The 18,953-nt window shown below is 47.6% G+C and overlaps 1 protein-coding gene across 1 annotated transcript in view; it reads right to left on the reverse strand.

The window, feature by feature from the left end:
- AMPD1 (adenosine monophosphate deaminase 1) overlaps positions 1 to 18,953 on the reverse strand; it is a 147,246-nt gene that overhangs the window by 12,295 nt on the left and 115,998 nt on the right. Inside the window, exons 10-11 of the mRNA XM_088446290.1 lie at positions 9,201 to 9,327; positions 6,946 to 7,109 (exon numbers count right to left, since the gene is read on the reverse strand). Coding sequence (XP_088302416.1) covers positions 6,946 to 7,109; positions 9,201 to 9,327 — 291 coding nt within the window. The remainder of the gene's footprint in view (positions 1 to 6,945; positions 7,110 to 9,200; positions 9,328 to 18,953) is intronic.

An 18,953-nucleotide genomic window follows, 5' to 3' on the forward strand; every position in this document is an offset into this window, starting at 1 on the left:
AATGTGTAGCAGCAGTTGGCAAGCAGCAGATCACGTTCTGCCTTTGGCCTCATGCTAAGAAGGGTAGGACAATAAAATGATAATAGTTTGTAATGTGGGTCAGAGAATAGGAGGGATTGAAAAATTATGTTTCAATTAACCTAGGTTATTGGTATATATTACAACGCTTATGTAGGGAAGGGGTTGGCTTATAAAATATTACAGTCAATGAAAAGGCAGCCTACTGTACATATTATGTCTGCAATATGAATAATATGAGTAACATCATTTATTAGAATAAATGGCTATGCACCAATATTGGGTTTCAGTTTGCAGATGACTGTTTTCTTTCCCTTGCAATGTCTGTGGGCAGCTAGAACACACAGGGGCAATTCATGAAGCCAAAAAAATACAGATTTTTATTTTATTAAATCTTCTCAGACTGAGGTACCTATTCATCATCACTTAATTTTCACAAAAGCAGGTGGAAATGTGAATTTTCATCTGCAATTGTAAAAATGAAGTTATCGGGCCATTCATCAAGAAGGTAAAGCAGGAGATATCACAGATATCTCTTACTTACTGTACCTTTCTCTTACGGAATGGCCCGCTGTCCCAATACACTAGTATCACAGATATCTCTTACTTACTGTACCTTTCTCTTACGGAATGGCCCGCTGTCCCCATGCACTAGTATCACAGATATCTATTACTTACTGAACCTTCCTCTTGCGTAATGGCCCACTGTCCCCATACACTAGTATCACAGATAACTATTACTTACTGAACCTTCCTCTTGCGTAATGGCCCGCTGTCCCCATACACTAGTATCACAGATATCTATTACTTACTGAACCTTCCTCTTGCGGAATGGCCCGCTGTCCCCATACACTAATATCACAGATATCTATTACTTACTGAACCTTCCTATTGCGGAATGGCCCGCTGTCCCCATACTAGTGTAGAATTCATCAAGCTCCGAATATACAATATTTTCGGTGCTTGACTGCGGGAGAATTCGCCATCTTCGGATGACGGGTGCTTCTGCTCCGGCATCGCAACCCGCTCCTTCCCTATTTGAAGGAGGCCTGGGTTGCGATGAGGGATCCTTTCAGATCCCTCCACACCTGTCCGGCTCCTTCCGCCGGATATCGGAGCGCTTGTGCGAATGCGTGACCTGTACGTCACGCATGCGCACTACCGCCACTGCTCCGGCAGGAGCAGTGAAAAGATTCACTGCTCTGAAAAGGAGCAGTGAAGCGGCTCGCGGGGACAGCTGATATCGCATCAGCTGCCTCCGCGCCAGAGCAATGATGAATTGCTCCAGTAGCCGCAGCGAGTCAGAATGTTAATTATTGGGGTCAGTTCAGACCCTGATAATTAATATCATGAATAGGACCCTGACGGCAGAGTCTACCTGTTAGCTTTTTACTGAACTGGTGCTAAAGCAGGATAACCACACTAAGCCAGGTTTATGTAGTCAGTAGCTGGTCAGTGAATGTGTGGCACGGAAGGAAACATGGAGGTATTGTAGCTGATGCACAGCTGAATGAATATTGCCTGTTGGTGGACCACACATGTTTCAAAACCAAGTGTTCCCAACTAAGGGCAATGTAGAGTCATTGGCATCTCAGTCTCATCTCCATTTGCGAATGAATGGGTGTAACTGGGCATTCTCACATAGGCTAAGTTCAGAGAGGTCATATCGATGGAATTGCGGTCTATGCAGATGTTTGGATAGGTGTAAAATAAATAAGCATGTTTCACATGGATCTTTTGCGCTAACTATAGGACTGTGTAAGTGCAGCCTGATAATAATAACGGCTATGAAACCAAACATGAGGATAAGTGGTTGCTAGGCTACTCTGATTCGGGCCCACAATTTTTCATGTTGTTTATTAATGAGTTTATATATAGCTATAAAGAAGTTTTTATCCATAAAATGTCTCAAGGCCAGAGGTTCTCAAACTCGATCCTCAAGGCATTCTAACAGTCCAAGGGGGTCATTCAGACCCGCTCATGAGTGGCAGTACGCTCGCAAGCGGGTCGATGTCCCCCACTGCGCATGCGCACGACAGAGGGAGCTCCGTCGTGTGCATGCGCGAGACCCGGAGAGCGATGGGCTCTCCATCGCTCCGGGTCTCGCACCAAAGGGGGCTGTCCCATGTTCCCCATGGGAACGCCTACCGTCTCAAGCCGGCTCAAGCCGGCTGATGTCAGTGGGAGTGATTTTGGCTCTGATAGAGCCAAAATCACTCCTGGGCTTGCGGCAGCGAGACCCTACCGCAGGATCTCCGTCGCAAGCCCGATGGTCGCGATGGTCAAGACCATCGCGACCATCATCATGGACGCTCGCTATAGCTGTGGGTGGTAACCCACAGCTAGGCGAGCGTCCATGTGGACGCTCCGAAAAAAGGTAGGAGGGCCCTGATTCAGAGCGAGCGCTCTGGTCAGAGCGTTCAGCTCTGAATCAGGCCCCAAGTTTTACGGATATCCATGCTTGTGCTTAGATGGTATAATCAAACTGACTGAGGTACTAATTACTGTGTTTCCCCGATAATAAGACACTGGGCTCTATTTATCAACATTATTTTTACTAAAATAATGTGAAAAAGGGTGTTTTCACACCCTTTTCACATTATTTTAGTATCACCTATAGTTATTACAGGGCAATTGGAGTAGAATTCGTAAAATTCGACTCCAACCCCTAAGTATCACTTATTTTTAGTAAAGCAGATCGCATATCCCATAATTGTAATGGGAAATGTGATCCGACCATAGCTACTAAAAATAAATGTGAAAAAAATACCGGGGAAAGCCCTGTGATAATAACGCCACCTGGAGGTGGCGTTATCCAGGGTCTTCCCTGGTTACCGGCCTCCTGCCCTGCTCTAACGGGGAGAGCAGAGCCGGGAGTCGGTCCCTGTAATCAGCTGTGTGATCTAAACAGACCGCAAGCTGATTACTGTAAAAAAAAATAAAAATTACTTACCTGACTCCAGGGACCGGCGATCGGGCCTCCGGTGATGACTCCCCTCCGGTCAGCTGGTCTCCCACAGTGCACTGCTGCCCGGTCATCAGGTGATCGGGCCCCAGTGCAGTATGGAAGATCACCTGACCGAGGGAATGGAAGACATCACCGGAGGCCTGGAGCATGCAGGTAACTGCTATTAAGGGAGGGGGGGTCGCTGGTGGTCCGCGATCGCGGGGGCAGGGTTTAGCGCCGGGGCGGGGCTTAGCGCAGGAGGGGGGGTAACTGCGGCAAACGGTCGGCGCATGCGCGGGCACTTAATCACGGTAGTTTTTCCAAAAATACAGTGATAAGGCTCCGAAGGGGATTAGCAGGGACAGAGCATTATCGCAAGCTCTGTCCCTGCAAGGGATTTGTAGTAAATCCCTGTGATATTGCCTGAATTCGCGATGCGAATTCACTGGGTAATATCACATTACAATCTGCATTACCAATGCGGATTGTAGTAAATAGAGCCCACTGTCTTATTTTTTTTTTTTGTTCAAAAAAACACCATAGGGCTTATTTTTGGGGTAGGTCTTATATTAATTAACATTGACAGCAGTGCCCCTTATGCAGGCCCCCTTGTAGAAGTGACCCTTATGCAGGCCCCCTTGTAGAAGTGCCCCTTATGCAGGCCACCCCCTTGCAGGCCCCCTTATAGAAGTGCCCCTTATGCAGGCCACCCCCTTGCAGGCCCCCTTGTAGAAGTGACTCTTATGCAGGCCCCCCCTTGCAGGCCCCCTTGTAGAAGTGCCCCTTATGCAGGCCACCCCCTTGCAGGCCCCCTTGTAGAAGTGCCGCTTATGCAGGCTCCCCCCTGTAGCAATGTCCCTTATTGCAGTGCACTTACCTGACTCGCCGCCGTCCAGGATGTCGCTCTCACTTGCGCGCTGACTGGATCTAACATGATCCAGCAGGCGCGGCCGCACAGGATCCTCAGCGCGCAGGTGACGTCATGACGTCACCCGCGCACTGCATGACTGGGAACGCTGGTCTCTGCAGCGTTCCCAGCTCAAAATGAGATTCAGGTAGGTCTTATTTTCGGGGTAGGGCTTAATTTGGACCGGGTTACAAAATTAAGGGTAGGGCTTATTTTCGGGGTAGGTCTTATTATCGGGGAAACACGGTAAGTCACCTGTGCTTAAGTATGGATATCCTGAAAACCTGGACTGAGCAGGAAGTCCACTACTGACATCAGTAGTGATGTCAGTAAGACCTCCCTACAAACGCCAGGCGTTCCTAAGGGAACGCCTGCGTTTATCCAGCCACCCCCCCTACCCGCCCACAAAACGGGGCGAGCTGTCACTCACCATCGACAGCCGCCCCGTCTTCTTGCGAGCCCCGTAGCGACTGAACTTCAGTCGCTCGGCGGGGCGAGCGCACACCGGACGCAGCGCATGCGGAGTGTATAAACATCGGGCCGCTTGCGACCGGCTCTGAATTAGGGCCCAAGTTCAGGTTTTAGAGATATCCATGGCTGACCACAGGTGACTTAATTAGTATCTCCGTCAATTTGATTTAACCACCTGTGCTCAACCATGGATATCTCTACATCGTGAACTGTTGGGGAGCCTTGAAGACTGCGTTTGGGAACCACTGCTCTAAGCTTGAAATCACTCCATCACTCCTCTTCTTCTTGCACATTTTACTTAATCTCTATCCACCCTCTACCCCCCCTCGCTCTCTCCGCTCTTTCTCTGTCACCTCGGCTCTGCATTGATTACTTCCTTCCACTCCCGCATCCAGATTTATCCCGCACAGCTCCCCTCCTCTGGAGTTAACTCCTCCATCCTATCAGAGTGCTTACCAGCCTGCGCTGCTTCAAATGCTAGCTTAAAACATACCTGTTCCTCAAAGACTATCAGATATTCTCACCCTCTTAGCTCTCATCCAGGGGCGTTTCAAGAGAGGTGGGGGCCCGTGTGCAGTCTCTGTCCGGGGACCACTTCTCTCTCTCCGGCGGCCGGCTGCGCACTGAGCGCAGCGCTGCACCGGGAGACTCTGGGCACTAAGGGCCTGATTCAGAGCCGGACGCTCTGACCAGAGCGCTCGCTCTGAATCAGGGCCCTCCTCCATTAAAATGGAGCGTCCTCCTGGACACTCGTATAGCTGTGGGTCACCACCCACAGCATATACGAGCGTCCAAAAAGATGGTCGCGATGGTCTTGACCATCGCGACCATCGGACTTGCGACGGAGACCCTGCGGTAGGGTCTCCCTGCCACAAGCCCTGGAGTGATTTTGGCTCTATCAGAGCCAAAATCACTCCCACTGACATCACTAATGAAGTCAGTGGGGCCGGCAGGCACGCCCACCAAAGGGGGCGTGCTGTCAGTCACCATCGACAGCACGCCCCCTTTGGTGCGAGACCCGGAGCGACAGCTTGGCTGTCGCAGTCCGGGTCTCACGCATGCGCACGACAGAGCTCCCTCCGTCGTGCGCATGCGCAGTGGGGAACATCGACCCACTTGAGAGCGTACTGCCGCTTGCGAGTGGGTCTGAATGACCCCCTAAGTCAACTAAGTCAACCTTTAGAATGTAATAAATATATCATAACCAAGTAGGGAATATAATACCATGGAAATGAATCTCATAGGTCAGATACATGGCCCTACATTGTTCTGTTTGGTGGTATGAGATTTCACAACCTATTGCATATAGGCATCATATGCCATTAGTATCTTCAGATACAGCTATTAATGAAATGTTGCCAGGATTTAATTTTATTTGCATGTGTTGTACTAAAGTGTACGTTTGCTTTTTAGCAAGCAAGGTCTATTAGTACTACAATGGATTGTGTTAATTGAATTGCTAGTCACATGAGACACCACATGGTGATAGCTGGAATAGTATTGCCTACCACACAGGTTCTCAAACTCGGTCCTCAGGACTCCAAACAGTGCATGTTTTCCAAATCTCCTCACAGAATCACAAGTGAAATAATTAAGTCAGGGTTGCCGACACTGAGCTCCCTCCTTCCGGGAGGGAGCTGTCCGGCAACCACAAGGGGGAGTATAGCATGCAAAAAAGGGGCGTGTCACGGGAAAGGGGGCGTGGTTCAGAGGATGACACGTCTTTTGGGGGCGGGGCATGGGGCTGACAGCACGATTGCGTCATCGTGGCCCCGCCCCCTCTTAACAATGCCGAGATTAATGGCATTGTGATGCAGGGGGCGGGGCTACGATGACGCGATTCAGCGCGAATCGCGTCATCGGCCCCCCGCTGCAGGGGTTAATGCAGGTGAGTCGCTGGGGCCAGGAGACTTGCCCTCCTTTCCGGGGGGCCGGGAGCGGCACCCGATTTTCGGGAGGCTCCCGGACGAATCGGGAGGGTAGGTAAGTATGAATTAGGTCCACCTGTGGATCTTTTAAAATGTGTCAGTGAGTAATAAATACACCTGTGTACCTGCCAGGAGACCTGGAAAACGTGACCTGTGTGGAGTCCTGAGGACCGAGTTTGAGAACCTCTGGCCTACCAGATAAAATACAATCACAGGTTCAACATAATGTTATCAGTAGTCAGGATCGTATTGGTAATTAAAGGCACCAAAGGTAGTCCTGTGGCAGCAGGTCTAATAGGGTTCTTGTAGCACAGGCCTGGCCAACCTGTAGCTCTCCAGTTGTTGTGAAAGTCCTGCCACAGTTTTACTATTAGCAAATGCAAAAACTGTGGCAGGGCATACTGGGACTTGCAGTTTACAGCTGGAGAGCCAGAGGTTGGCCAGGCCTGTTGTAGCATGATTGATACAAGAAAAACGTGGGAAAAGTTGGTTTATTCTCTTTGATATTACTAGAGAATTACGAAATAGGTTAATGGTTTATGATATAAATATATTGCAGAACCAAATATCAGCAAACAAAACTCACCATCAGTGTAAGTGGGCCCATAGCCCATGTAACACAGGAAAAGGTAATATTCTATTAAGGGATCTACACGTTTGGGCTTGTGACGTACCTTCTCAGGTTGTTCAGCACTCTGATGTTGGCATACATGTAGTAGATATAATATGTGTATGATGGGTTCTTTTCAATGGTCCAGTCCTGGGGCATAGGGCTCTTTGATGAAAACATGTGGCCACTGTGTTTAGACTCATCATCCACACTGTCAAAAGCAGTTATCTGTCAAATGAGAACATAGGTATAAAGCTACACATTACAAGTTAAAGTGTAGTGGTTACATAGGCAAACACAGGGAGGGGGTTTCCGTCTGCCTGGAAACCCCCCTGCCCAGCACATACCATGACCACAGTAGAAATAGTAATATAATCGAATTTTACTAGCGCTACATGTTCTTCTCAGTATCACAACATGTATCAGCCAGCAATAAATAACCTGTGCACCAACTAGGAGATCTGGAAAACATGCACTGTTAGGGATGCACTGCTATAGAGCCCAATATGTACATATATGTCCAGGGAAGTGCTAGGTTCTTCTGCTGCTCCTCCAGGCTCCTGGACTTGCTCCAATGCTCTGGAATGGTGCCCACATCTAAAATAAAAACATTCAGCTCAGGCAGGATGGACCTACTGCCGCATCAAATGACTTACTGTGATCCTGTATATGCTGGAATTATGACACACAATACACATTGTATTAAAACTGGATAAGTACTAATTCTGCCCTCTTCATGGACTGGCTACACTTGCCCTAAAATCAAGCATTTGGAAACCCCCCTCTAGAAATCCTGCGTTTGCTACTGGGTTACATATACAACTGCTTGAGATTCTCCTCACCAGCCTGTGCCTTCCGTCCCCAACCAGATTTTGGACCTGATGCTCTGCCAGTCTACTGCAATTCACTTTGGGTCCTGCTCTGTAAACCCTATCACCCACACATGACCTAATCACCACCAGATTGTCGAAGCCCCCTCACTGTTGGGTCTGTCTACTGACACTGCCACTATTACCTCCCTGAACTTCCTGTTACCACTTTTGTTTTCAGCTCACAATGGACTGCCTCTCCATTGCTGTTCCTCCCACCCTCCGACTCTGCACTATCATGGGCAGCTCCATCATTTTCCTTTTATTCATTTTATTCATCTGGCTTACTCATTACATGGCTTCACTCCACTACCTTTCAGCCTACTGTCTCTCAGCCTGGACTCAATCAGACCTGCCTGCTACCACACCAGCTGCCACTACACCATCTTGGACCTTACACTGACTGCTTTAACAAACTACTCCACCTCTATGTACTAGTACTTTGCTGATTACATTCCATATCTTTCCACACTCCACCATCACCTAGTCCACATTCCATATTACACTAGACTACTCATCCTTTTAGTGTCTCTTCACTCCCACTCTCGAATCTAAGCTCTCATGGACAGGGCCCTTTCTGCTTTCTGTATCACGACAGTCTTCTGTCTATCTTGTATCTCCTTTGTTATGTTTACTGCTGACTTTTTCAGTTTTACATACAACTTTAGTTGCATCCATACATTTATTATTCTGCTTCTGTGTACCCACCTACCTGTTATTATGCGTAGTGACTTGCATTGCATATATTTAATTTATGTCGGTCACTACAGAAGCTGTGGCTTCATACAAATAAACAATAATGGTGATGATGCAATACACTATGGCCCTCATTCAGAGCCGTACGCTCTGAGCAGAGCGCACGCTCTGAATGAGGGCCGGGCTCCATGAAAATGGAGCGTCCTCCTGGACGCTCGTATAGCTGTGGGTCACCACCCACAGGCTATACGAGCGTGCATTGTGATGGCCGCGATGGTCGAGACCATCGCGACCATCGAAATTGCGAGCCGGAGCCTGCGGTTGAGGTTTTCAACCGCAAGCTCCGGAGTGATTTTGGCTCTATCAGAGCCAAAATCACTCCCACTGACATCACTAGTGATGTCAGTGGGCCGGCTTCTGACGGGAGGCGTTCCCGTGGGAACGCCCCCGTCAGGGAGGCACGCCCACCAAAGGGGGCGTGCTGTCAATCAACATTGACAGCACGCTCCCTTTGATCGGATACAACGAGCGAAGGACTTTCCTTCGCTCGTCGCGTCTGGCGCATGCGCACGACGGAGCTCCCTCCGTCGTGCGCATGCTCAGTCCAGAACATCGACCCACTTGCGAGCGGACAGCCGCTCGCGAGTGGGTCTGAATCAGGCCCTATGTTTCCAAAGGTGATTTGATATGTACAATCGGAAGGTCCTGAAATGGACACTCATTGTATACAAACATGTCCAAGTAGCACACTTACGTGTCTGAGGAACACACTGAGCTCTTTGTTTGCATTTGGGTTGATTGTAGCTTCAATCACTGGCATGAAGATATTTTCCAGCATTTCTCCAAAATGAGGCACAAACTTTTGAGCCCTGAAAATATCACTATAAAAAATGGTAAAAAAAATTATAATTTGTACCAAATTTGTTATTTAATTAGTTTGACATTATAAAGTACCTATAAATGAGTTCCATAAAATAATCTACGATTTTTCCACTCAAGAATTATTTGACCTAGCAAGCTGCCCATTGTGATTGGTATTTAAATTTTGAGTAGGAGTATGGGTAGTAGACCAGTCTACAATATATTGCCCTATGCAGAACTAACATCTATGCTTATAGGGTCTATTTAAGACAGAATGCCATTGTACCCCAATAAGGTTCATATGTAATTGTCATTATTCGATAAGAGTCCGTCCTAATGAATAGTAGACAGCTTTACAAAGATCCCTCTCCATTGAAACTGTAGCCAATGCTACAATGGCTAACTCTATCTGAACATAGGGCCTGATTCAGAGCCGCTGGTAAGCCGCCGCTCGCTCGCTCCGAGCGATGTTCGCACATCTGCGCATGCATATGGGTCGTAATGCGCATGCGCCAACCAGTCATTGCGGTCGGAAATCGTGCACTCGCAAAACAGCGAGGGCCTGCTAATTTGAGTGACAGAATGAGGCTTTTGTGGGTGGTAACAGGGGAAGGTGCTTGAAAACGGGGAGTGGAGATCCGAGCGCAGGCGTGCCAAACGGTCAAAACGGGCGTTTAATGGGAGTGCATAATTAACAAAGCAGCATCATCGACCACGTCACTTGGTTGTCTTTTAGCCTGAACTGCTCGCAGTGATTGCGTGAAGTAAAACCTACCACAAGCACTGCGAGCAGTTCAGACGCCTTTCGATGTACTCAATTAATCTAATAAATAGCGGAGATGACGTATGATGCGAACGGCCAGGGGGCGTCTTTACAAAATAGCGAGCGCATGTTTCGTTCGCTTGCTCAGACATAGTGGCGTCAACAGACCGCAAAGAGCGAGCGCTCAATTTAAATAGCCGGCCCCTTTTTCTGAACGACCATTCGCAAATAGCGTCCGGCTCTGAATCAGGCCCATAGTCTTAGCTATTTGGGGCCAAGCTCAGAGAAGCTAAGCTTTTTGGCACTTAGGTACTTTAGGTCCTGTGAGTTTATACTTAAAGTTATAGCTTACATACATGCTCCCAGTACTAAAAGTTCACATAATTCTGCAGAAACAGCAGTTTCCATATGATTCTCAGAACAAATCACAATGCGTTTTACATTTCTAAATCTGGTACGGAAGAAGGCAATGGGTTAATTATCATCAAAACTGCATAACTAATAATTATATTTCAATATAGCACTAATGACTGCTGTTGTTTTTGCGTGGATGCAAATTTGAACAAAAGCAAAATTTTTAATCGAGATTTACAAATACTATTTGTCGGATGTACAGAAGAAAATTAGAAAGAATAGGAACAGTACAGTGGCAAATACAGGGAGGGGCGATTGGAGCGATCGTCCCCCCTAGCACAGTCCGCATCATGCACTGAGCTGAGCAGTCTGTGCTGTGGTCGGAGCCTGTGTAATGCGCTCCCCATCTGGGGGGTGTGTCAGTGACATGCTGTCATCGAGGAGCCGAGGAGGGAGAGAGCACAGCCGGCTCCTCACACCCTGCTACACAGGCAGGACTGACGGCCGGGTGACAGGCAGAAAGTGCTCTCAGTAGCCAGGGGCGGATCTAGACTGGTCTTTTAAGGGGGGCGATTTAATGATTATGACTCTTTCCTGTACTGGCACCTCCCCTTTCTGGTCCCAACGCCTCCCCTTTACAGTTTTTTTTGTGGCCACATTGATTATTACAATGTATATGTTTATGTATGTGTGAATACACAGTTTTAGCACCAGCAGCCACCTCCCTGCTCCCCCCTCCCCAGCCATCTTCCTGCTCCCCCTTCCCCCAGCAATCTCCCTGCTCCCCCCTCCCTCTGTCCAAGATCAGCAGAAGCAATGCCCCCTCATCTGTGCAGGGGCAGAAGCAGCAGGGGCTGGATGGCAACTTGTAGCCTGGCAGACACAAGTAAGTGGCCCGGTTTCTCCACCAGTGCATTGCTAAGGGGAAAAGACACATGATAACAGCCTCTGTAGGTAAGGTTTGCTTAATGTGGGTGTGCTTTAAATAGTCAATGAAATGTATAAAAAATTGTTATGTCAAAGAGCTATAAACAAGTACTATGACCAGCCCCATCCCAAACCAGACACCAGAGGGCACCAGATAATGCAGAGAGGTTCGCAGTGACAGCCAGATCAGAGAGCATCTCAGAGACTACCATATAATACAGAGAGGCTCGCAGTGACCGTCAGATCAGAGAGCACCACAGAGTCTGCTGTATGATACAGAGAGGCTCGCAGTGGCAGCCCGATCAGAGAGCATCGCAGACACTGCCATATAATACAGAGAGGCTCGCAGTGACAGCCAGATCAGAGAGCGTCGCAGAGATCTGCCATATAATACAGAGAGGTTCGCAGTGACAGCCAGATCAGAGAGCGTCGCAGAGATGTGCCATATACTACAGAGAGGTTTGTAGTGACCGTCAGATCAGAGAGCATCGCAGTGATGTGCCATATAATGTAGAGAGGTTCGCAGTGACAGCCAGAGCAGGGAGCATCACAGTGACTGTCCTACCATGCAGAGAGGTTTGCAGTGACAGCCAGATCAGGAAGCGTCGCAGAGATGTGCCATATAATACAGAGAGGCTCGCAGTGACCGTCGGATCAGGAAGCGTCGCAGAGATATGACATATAATGCAGAGAGGTTTGTAGTGACCGTCAGATCAGAGAGCGTCGCAGAGATGTGCCATATAATACAGAGAGATTCGCAGTGACAGCCAGATCAGGGAGCATCACAGTGACTGCTATATAATGTAGAGAGGTTTGAAGTGACCGTCAGATCAGAGAGCGTCGCAGATATGTGCCATATAATACAGAGAGGTTCACAGTGACAGCCAGATCAGGAAGCGTCGCAGAGATGTGCTGTTAAATGTAGAGAGGTTTGAAGTGACTGTCAGATCAGAGAGCGTTGCAGAGATGTGCCATATAATACAGAGAGGTTTGTAGTGACCGTCAGATCAGAGAGCGTCGCAGAGATGTGACATATAATGCAGAGAGGTTTGTAGTGACCGTCAGATCAGAGAGCGTCGCAGAGATGTGCCATATAATACAGAGAGGTTCGCAGTGACAGCCAGATCAGGGAGCATCACAGTGACTGCTATATAATGTAGAGAGGTTTGAAGTGACCGTCAGATCAGAGAGCGTCGCAGATATGTGCCATATAATACAGAGAGGTTCACAGTGACAGCCAGATCAGGAAGCGTCGCAGAGATGTGCTATTAAATGTAGAGAGGTTTGAAGTGACCGTCAGATCAGAGAGCGTTGCAGAGATGTGCCATATAATACAGAGAGGTTCGCAGTGACAGCCAGTTCAGGAAGCGTTGCAGAGATGTGCTATATAATGTAGAGAGTTTTGAAGTGACCGTCAGATCAGAGAGCGTCGCAGAGATGTGACATATAATGCAGAGAGGTTTGTAGTGACCGTCAGATCAGAGAGCGTCGCAGAAATGTGCCATATAATACAGAGAGGTTCACAGTGACAGCCAGATCAGGAAGCGTCGCAGAGATGTGCTATATAATGTAGAGAGGTTTGAAGTGACCGTCAGATCAGAGAGCGTCGCAGAGATGTGCTATATAATGTAGAGAGGTTCGCAGTGACAGCCAGTTCAGGAAGCGTCGCAGAGATGTGCTATATAATGTAGAGAGGTTTGAAGTGACCGTCAGATCAGAGAGCGTCGCAGAGATGTGACATATAATGCAGAGAGGTTTGTAGTGACCGTCAGATCAGAGAGCGTCGCAGAGATGTGCCATATAATACAGAGAGGTTCACAGTGACAGCCAGATCAGGGAGCATCACAGTGACTGCTATATAATGTAGAGAGGTTTGAAGTGACCGTCAGATCAGAGAGCGTCGCAGATATGTGCCATATAATACAGAGAGGTTCACAGTGACAGCCAGATCAGGAAGCGTCGCAGAGATGTGCTATATAATGTAGAGAGGTTTGAAGTGACAGCCAGATCAGGAAGCGTCGCAGAGATGTGCTATATAATGTAGAGAGGTTTGAAGTGACCGTCAGATCAGAGAGTGTCGCAGAGATGCGCCATATAATGCAGAGAGGTTCGCAGTGACAGCCAGTTCAGGAAGCGTCGCAGAGATGTGCTATATAATGTAGAGAGGTTTGAAGTGACCGTCAGATCAGAGAGCGTCGCAGAGATGCGCCACCAGATCAGGACAATAGCAGTATCAGAGCGGCTGGGCAGCATTCTCTGCTTGTTGCCCGGCTGCCTGCCACATCTATGCAGCTTGTGGTTGCACACTGAGCAGCGCTCCTTCCGTGACTGCTCTGCTGCTGGGGCTGTACTGGTACACTTACAATACCTTCCTCTCTGTGTCTGTCCCTTCCCTTGGGCTCCTTCCTGTCCCTGGCTAAGATCCCGCCCCCACTCCTACCATGTCTGACTATATTAATCTATCTTCTCCTGTCCTTGCTGAAGACCCCGCCCCCTCACCACGAGTCTCAGCCCCTTCACTAGTCTATCCTGTCTGTGTCATATCTTCCTCCTTCAAGACAGGTTAGTGCCAGGGGAGGTGTGAAAATGTTTAAATGATATATAAGGGGGAGTAGGGGGTTGGAATACTTCTGCAATTGTCGGGGGGTTTAGTTGTTTTTATTTTGGGGTGGGAGGGGGTTGTTTTAATACTGTAGGTGCTGTGGGTGGTGTAATAATGTGTGTGCATGTGGGGGGGCATTATTATTGTGTGTGAGGGGTATATTCATAATATCTGTGTTATATGTAGGGATGTGCAGGCTCGGGTTAGTTCGGATTTTCCTGCCAAGTTAGAAGTTTTCCTGCCAAAAATCGGGTCTCAGAGAGAGGCAAAATGTCAGCTTTCACGGACAAATATCGATGATGTTTGTCCATGAAAGATGAAGTTTTGCCTCTTTCTGAGACCCGATTTGTGGAGGGAAAATCCGAACTTGGCAGGAATATCCGAACTAATCAGAGCCTGCACATCCCTAGTTATATGATGGTCACTGATGGTCTCTGCATTATTTGGCAATTACTGAGTTATCTGGCAATATCTGGCACCCATTGCATCGCTCTCTGATCTGGCTGTCACTGCGAACCTCTCTGCATTATATGGCACATCTCTGCGACGCTTTCTGATCTAATGATCACTTAAAACCTCTCTACATTATATAGCACATCACTGCAATGCTCCCTGTTCTGGCTGTCACTGCGAACCTCTCTGTATTATATGGCACATCTCTGCGATGCTCTCTGATATGATGGTCACTTCAATCCTCTCTGTATTATATAGCAGTCACTGTGATGCTCCCTGATCTGGCTGTCATTGCGAAACTCTCTGTATTATATGGCACATCTCTGCGACGCTCTCTGATCTGACGGTCACTGCGATCCTCTCTATTAAATGGCAGTCTCTGCGATGCTCTCTGATCTGGCGATCACTGAGAACCTCTCTGTATTATATGGTAGTCTCTGCGATGCTCTCTGATCTGGCTGTCACTGCGAGCCTCTCTGTATTATATAGCACATCTCTGTGATGCTCTCTGAGCTGGTTGTCACTGTGATCCTCTCTGTATTATATGGCAGTCTCTGCGATGCTCTCTGATCTGGCTGTCACTGCGAGCCTCTCTGTATTATATGGTAGTCTCTGCGATGCTCTCTGATCTGGCTGTCACTGCGAGCCTCTCTGTATTATATGGCACATCTCTGTGATGCTCTCTGATCTGGCGATCACTGTGAACCTCTCTGTATTATATGGCAGTCTCTGCGATGCTCTCTGATCTGACAGTCACTACGAACTGTCTGCATTATCTGGTAGCCTCTGGTTTCTGGTTTGGGATGGGGCTGGTCATAGTACTTGTTTATAGCTCTTTGACATAACAAATTTTTATACATTTCATTGACTATTTAAAACAAACCCACATTAAGCAAACCTTACCTACAGAGGCTGTTATCATGTGTATTTTCCCCTTTGCAATGCACTGGTGGAGAAATCGGGCCACTTAGTTGTGTCTGCCAGGCTAAAAGTTGCCAGCAAGCCTCTGCTGCTTCTGCCCCTGCACAGACGAGGTGGCATTGATTCTGCTGATCTTGGACAGAGGGAGGGGGGAGCAGGGAGATTGCTGGGGGCAGGGGGAGTAGGGAGATTGCTGGGGGAAGGGGAGCAGGAAGATGGCTGGGGAGGGGGGAGCAGGGAGATGGCTGGGGAGGGGGGAGCAGGGAGATGGCTGCTGATGCTAAAACTGTGTATTCACACATACATAAACATATACATTGTAATAATCAATGTGGCCACAAATAAAAAAAAAAAACTGTAAAGGGGAGGCGTTGGGACCAGAAAGGGGAGGTGCAAGTATAGGAAAGAGGAGGAGTCATAATTAACCATTAAATCGCCCCCCCTAAAAGAACAGTCTAGATCCGCCCCTGGAACAAGTATAAAGTAATAATGATGTTTTCATCATTCTTCATGCTCCTTCACGCTCCACTAACTGCGTGTTCATAAAAAAAGACACTGTAGACATAGGCCCTGATTCAGAACCGTTCGTTAGAGGCAGTACGCTCGTTGCGTTCCGATGTTGAGTAACCGCGCATGCGTCGGTGTTACACTGCGCATGTGCGTACGGCAGATTGCGAGTTTTTTTTGTCTCGTTCGTCAAATAGCGTACAGGAAGTGACATGTCAAATGTGATTGACAGAACAGGCCGTTTTTGGGCGTTGACGGGGGTGGAGATGGAAAAACGCAGGCGTGGCGGGGCGTACATACATTAACAAATGCGAACGTCAAATGTGTTCGTACAAACTCATACGTCACTGGATGATCCTCTTTCCCTTCAAAATGCTCGCACAGCTTAGGGGCTGGATAACTCGACCACAGTGGCGATGGCCTTCTCCTCCATCCCGGCACTCCACGATGTTGCATCGATTAATCACGGCTTGTCAGAAACTCAATTAGTGTTGGATTGAAAACCGGCTTGGTATGTGTTTTGAAAGCAGTTTTTTGGGATAGCACAAAACCGAACGCAGGTGGAAATCATAGCTGCTAATGTCAGGATTACACAATCAATTAGGAGGATTGGCTGATGTTGTGCCAGAGGTGGAGGATCCTGATGTTCCGGCAGGAAGGGAGGTCGGCTCCACCATGTGCTGGCGAACGAGCTGCTCCAGGACAGTGGCGATGCGGATGTTGGCCCTGGTATTTTCCACCAGGGCCTGACCAATGGTCACGTTGGCCGCAGCATTTTGCTCCAGGGCCTCAGCCACCCGTACCAGACTGGCGTCCATCCTCTGCAGAATCTCCGTATGGAAATCCGATTTTAAATTGAGTTCTGTGAGGAGGGACACTGCCTGCGAGGGGGATTGCCCTGGACTGGCTTCTGCAGGGTCCTCAGCCGGATGTACTGGTTCCTCCCCTGCAGAGCCAGCAGAAATTCTGCGGCCAAGGCTCCCCTCTGGAGCAGACTCATCCGCCTGTGTCTCTGTTGGAAAAATGAGAAAAGACTCACATTAGAATCGACATATTGGCACAATAACATTTCACAGTTGGTGACATCACAACATTTACCTGGGACAACATGAGGAGCCGCAAAGTCTGGCATGTCCGTATCCATGTTGGACACGCCAAACACCTCCACAGGCTGCACACACCCCTGTGCCAGCTCTTCTAAATCAGTAAACTCCAATGACACAGGGGTGGGACCTCCACCTGTCCCCCTTGCATGCCTAGCCCTGTGTGCCATTTTTTGTTTCAGGCAATATTTGAAGTCTTGCCATCTGTGGGTTAAATTGGAACCATTACTTTTTATTTGATTTGGTTTTTGGTTTTAGGGTGGTCAAGTGTTTACTTACCGCCGTTTGACATCCCGGGCTAGATGGACATAATCACCCACCCTATTGACATCCACGGCTACCTCTTCCCACATTCTCCACTTCTGGCTTGCACTCATATTCCTGTCTGCCTGTGGCAGGATGTCCACACACTTCTGAATCAAAACCTCCATCTCCTTTCTTGTGAATTGTGGCTGCCTTTTCTTTTTGGCAGCTTTGCCCGGAATACTGGGCCCAACAGCCTCTTCCATGTCATCCTCCTCACCTATTTGGGGAAATTTGCAGAATTCTCAACTTCCCAACTTGCACAATAATATGTTTCTAATTAATCATTGAGTCAAAATGCATGAAATACTTACCGCGTGACTGTTGTCCATTGTTTTCCTGGTCTGTATCCATGTGTGTTGTTCAAACTAGAAATACACCAGAATTGTGTTTTTGTCTCGTGACGTATTTATACATGCGTCCTTATTTTGCGGCCGCATCATTGATTGTGCGTTCCTCTGATCCTTCCTTCATTTGGGCGGGAAACGAAACACTATTTATGGGTTGGGGCGTCTCGACTCGAGGTGGCGTTTATTGAATGTTGGAGGTGTTGATTGTTGGCTGGTTTAGGAGATTGCGTTTATTGTGGGGGTTTTTTTGGTTTGCGGTTTTTCTTCGTTTTCCGTTCCTTTTTTTTCACTTTTGTTTTTTTGGCTCGTTTCCAGTTTTGGTAAGTTTGGGGAAGTATAACTTTGGGTCAATTTGTCTCTCATTGTGGTGTCGATTTTTCTAATAAATTTTTTCCGTCATTTCATCTCTCTTAGGTTTTTTTTTGGCTCTGCCCCAAAGACATTTTGGTCCGGTTTCTTATACATTAGCTCTTGGTAAGTTCATGTGTTAAATTGTTTAGGAAATGTTCTTGTTTGTCTGTACGCAACTTTGGTTGGCCTTCCACATGTAATGTTGTTTTTTGCCAAATCGAACTCTGTGTTTTTTGATCATTTTTTTAGCGGCGTTATTGTGCCTTGTATTTGCGAACTAATTAGCGCATTTTTACTACTTCCTATTGTGCCATGTATTTGCGAACTAATTAGCGCATTTTTCCGACTTCCTATTGTGCCCTGTATTTGCGAACTAATTAGCGCATTTTTACTACTTGCTATTGTGCCTTGCATTTGCGAACTAATTAGCGCATTTTTCCTACTTCCTATTGTGCCCTGTATTTGCGAACTAATTAGCGCATTTTTACTACTTCCTATTGTGCCATGTATTTGCGAACTAATTAGCGCATTTTTCCGACTTCCTATTGTGCCCTGTATTTGCGAACTAATTAGCGCATTTTTACTACTTGCTATTGTGCCTTGCATTTGCGAACTAATTAGCGCATTTTTCCTACTTCCTATTGTGCCCTGTATTTGCGAACTAATTAGCGCATTTTTACTACTTCCTATTGTGCCCTGTATTTGCGAACTAATTATCGCATTTTTACTACTTCCTATTGTGCCCTGTATTTGCGAACTAATTAGCGCATTTTTACTACTTCCTATTGTGCCCTGTATTTGCGAACGAATTAGCGCATTTTTACTACTTCCTATTGTGCCCTGTATTTGCGCACGAATTAGCGCATTTTTACTACTTCCTATTGTGCCCTGTATTTGCGAACGAATTCGTGCATTTTTACTACTTCCTATTGTGCCCTGTATTTGCGAACGAATTAGCGCATTTTTACTACTTCCTATTGTGCCATGTCTTTGCGAACTAATTAGCGCTTTG

This window comes from Taudactylus pleione, unplaced genomic scaffold (genome assembly GCF_031769625.1).
Source record: "Taudactylus pleione unplaced genomic scaffold, aTauple2 ptg000396l, whole genome shotgun sequence".
NCBI classification, from domain to species: domain Eukaryota; kingdom Metazoa; phylum Chordata; class Amphibia; order Anura; family Myobatrachidae; genus Taudactylus; species Taudactylus pleione.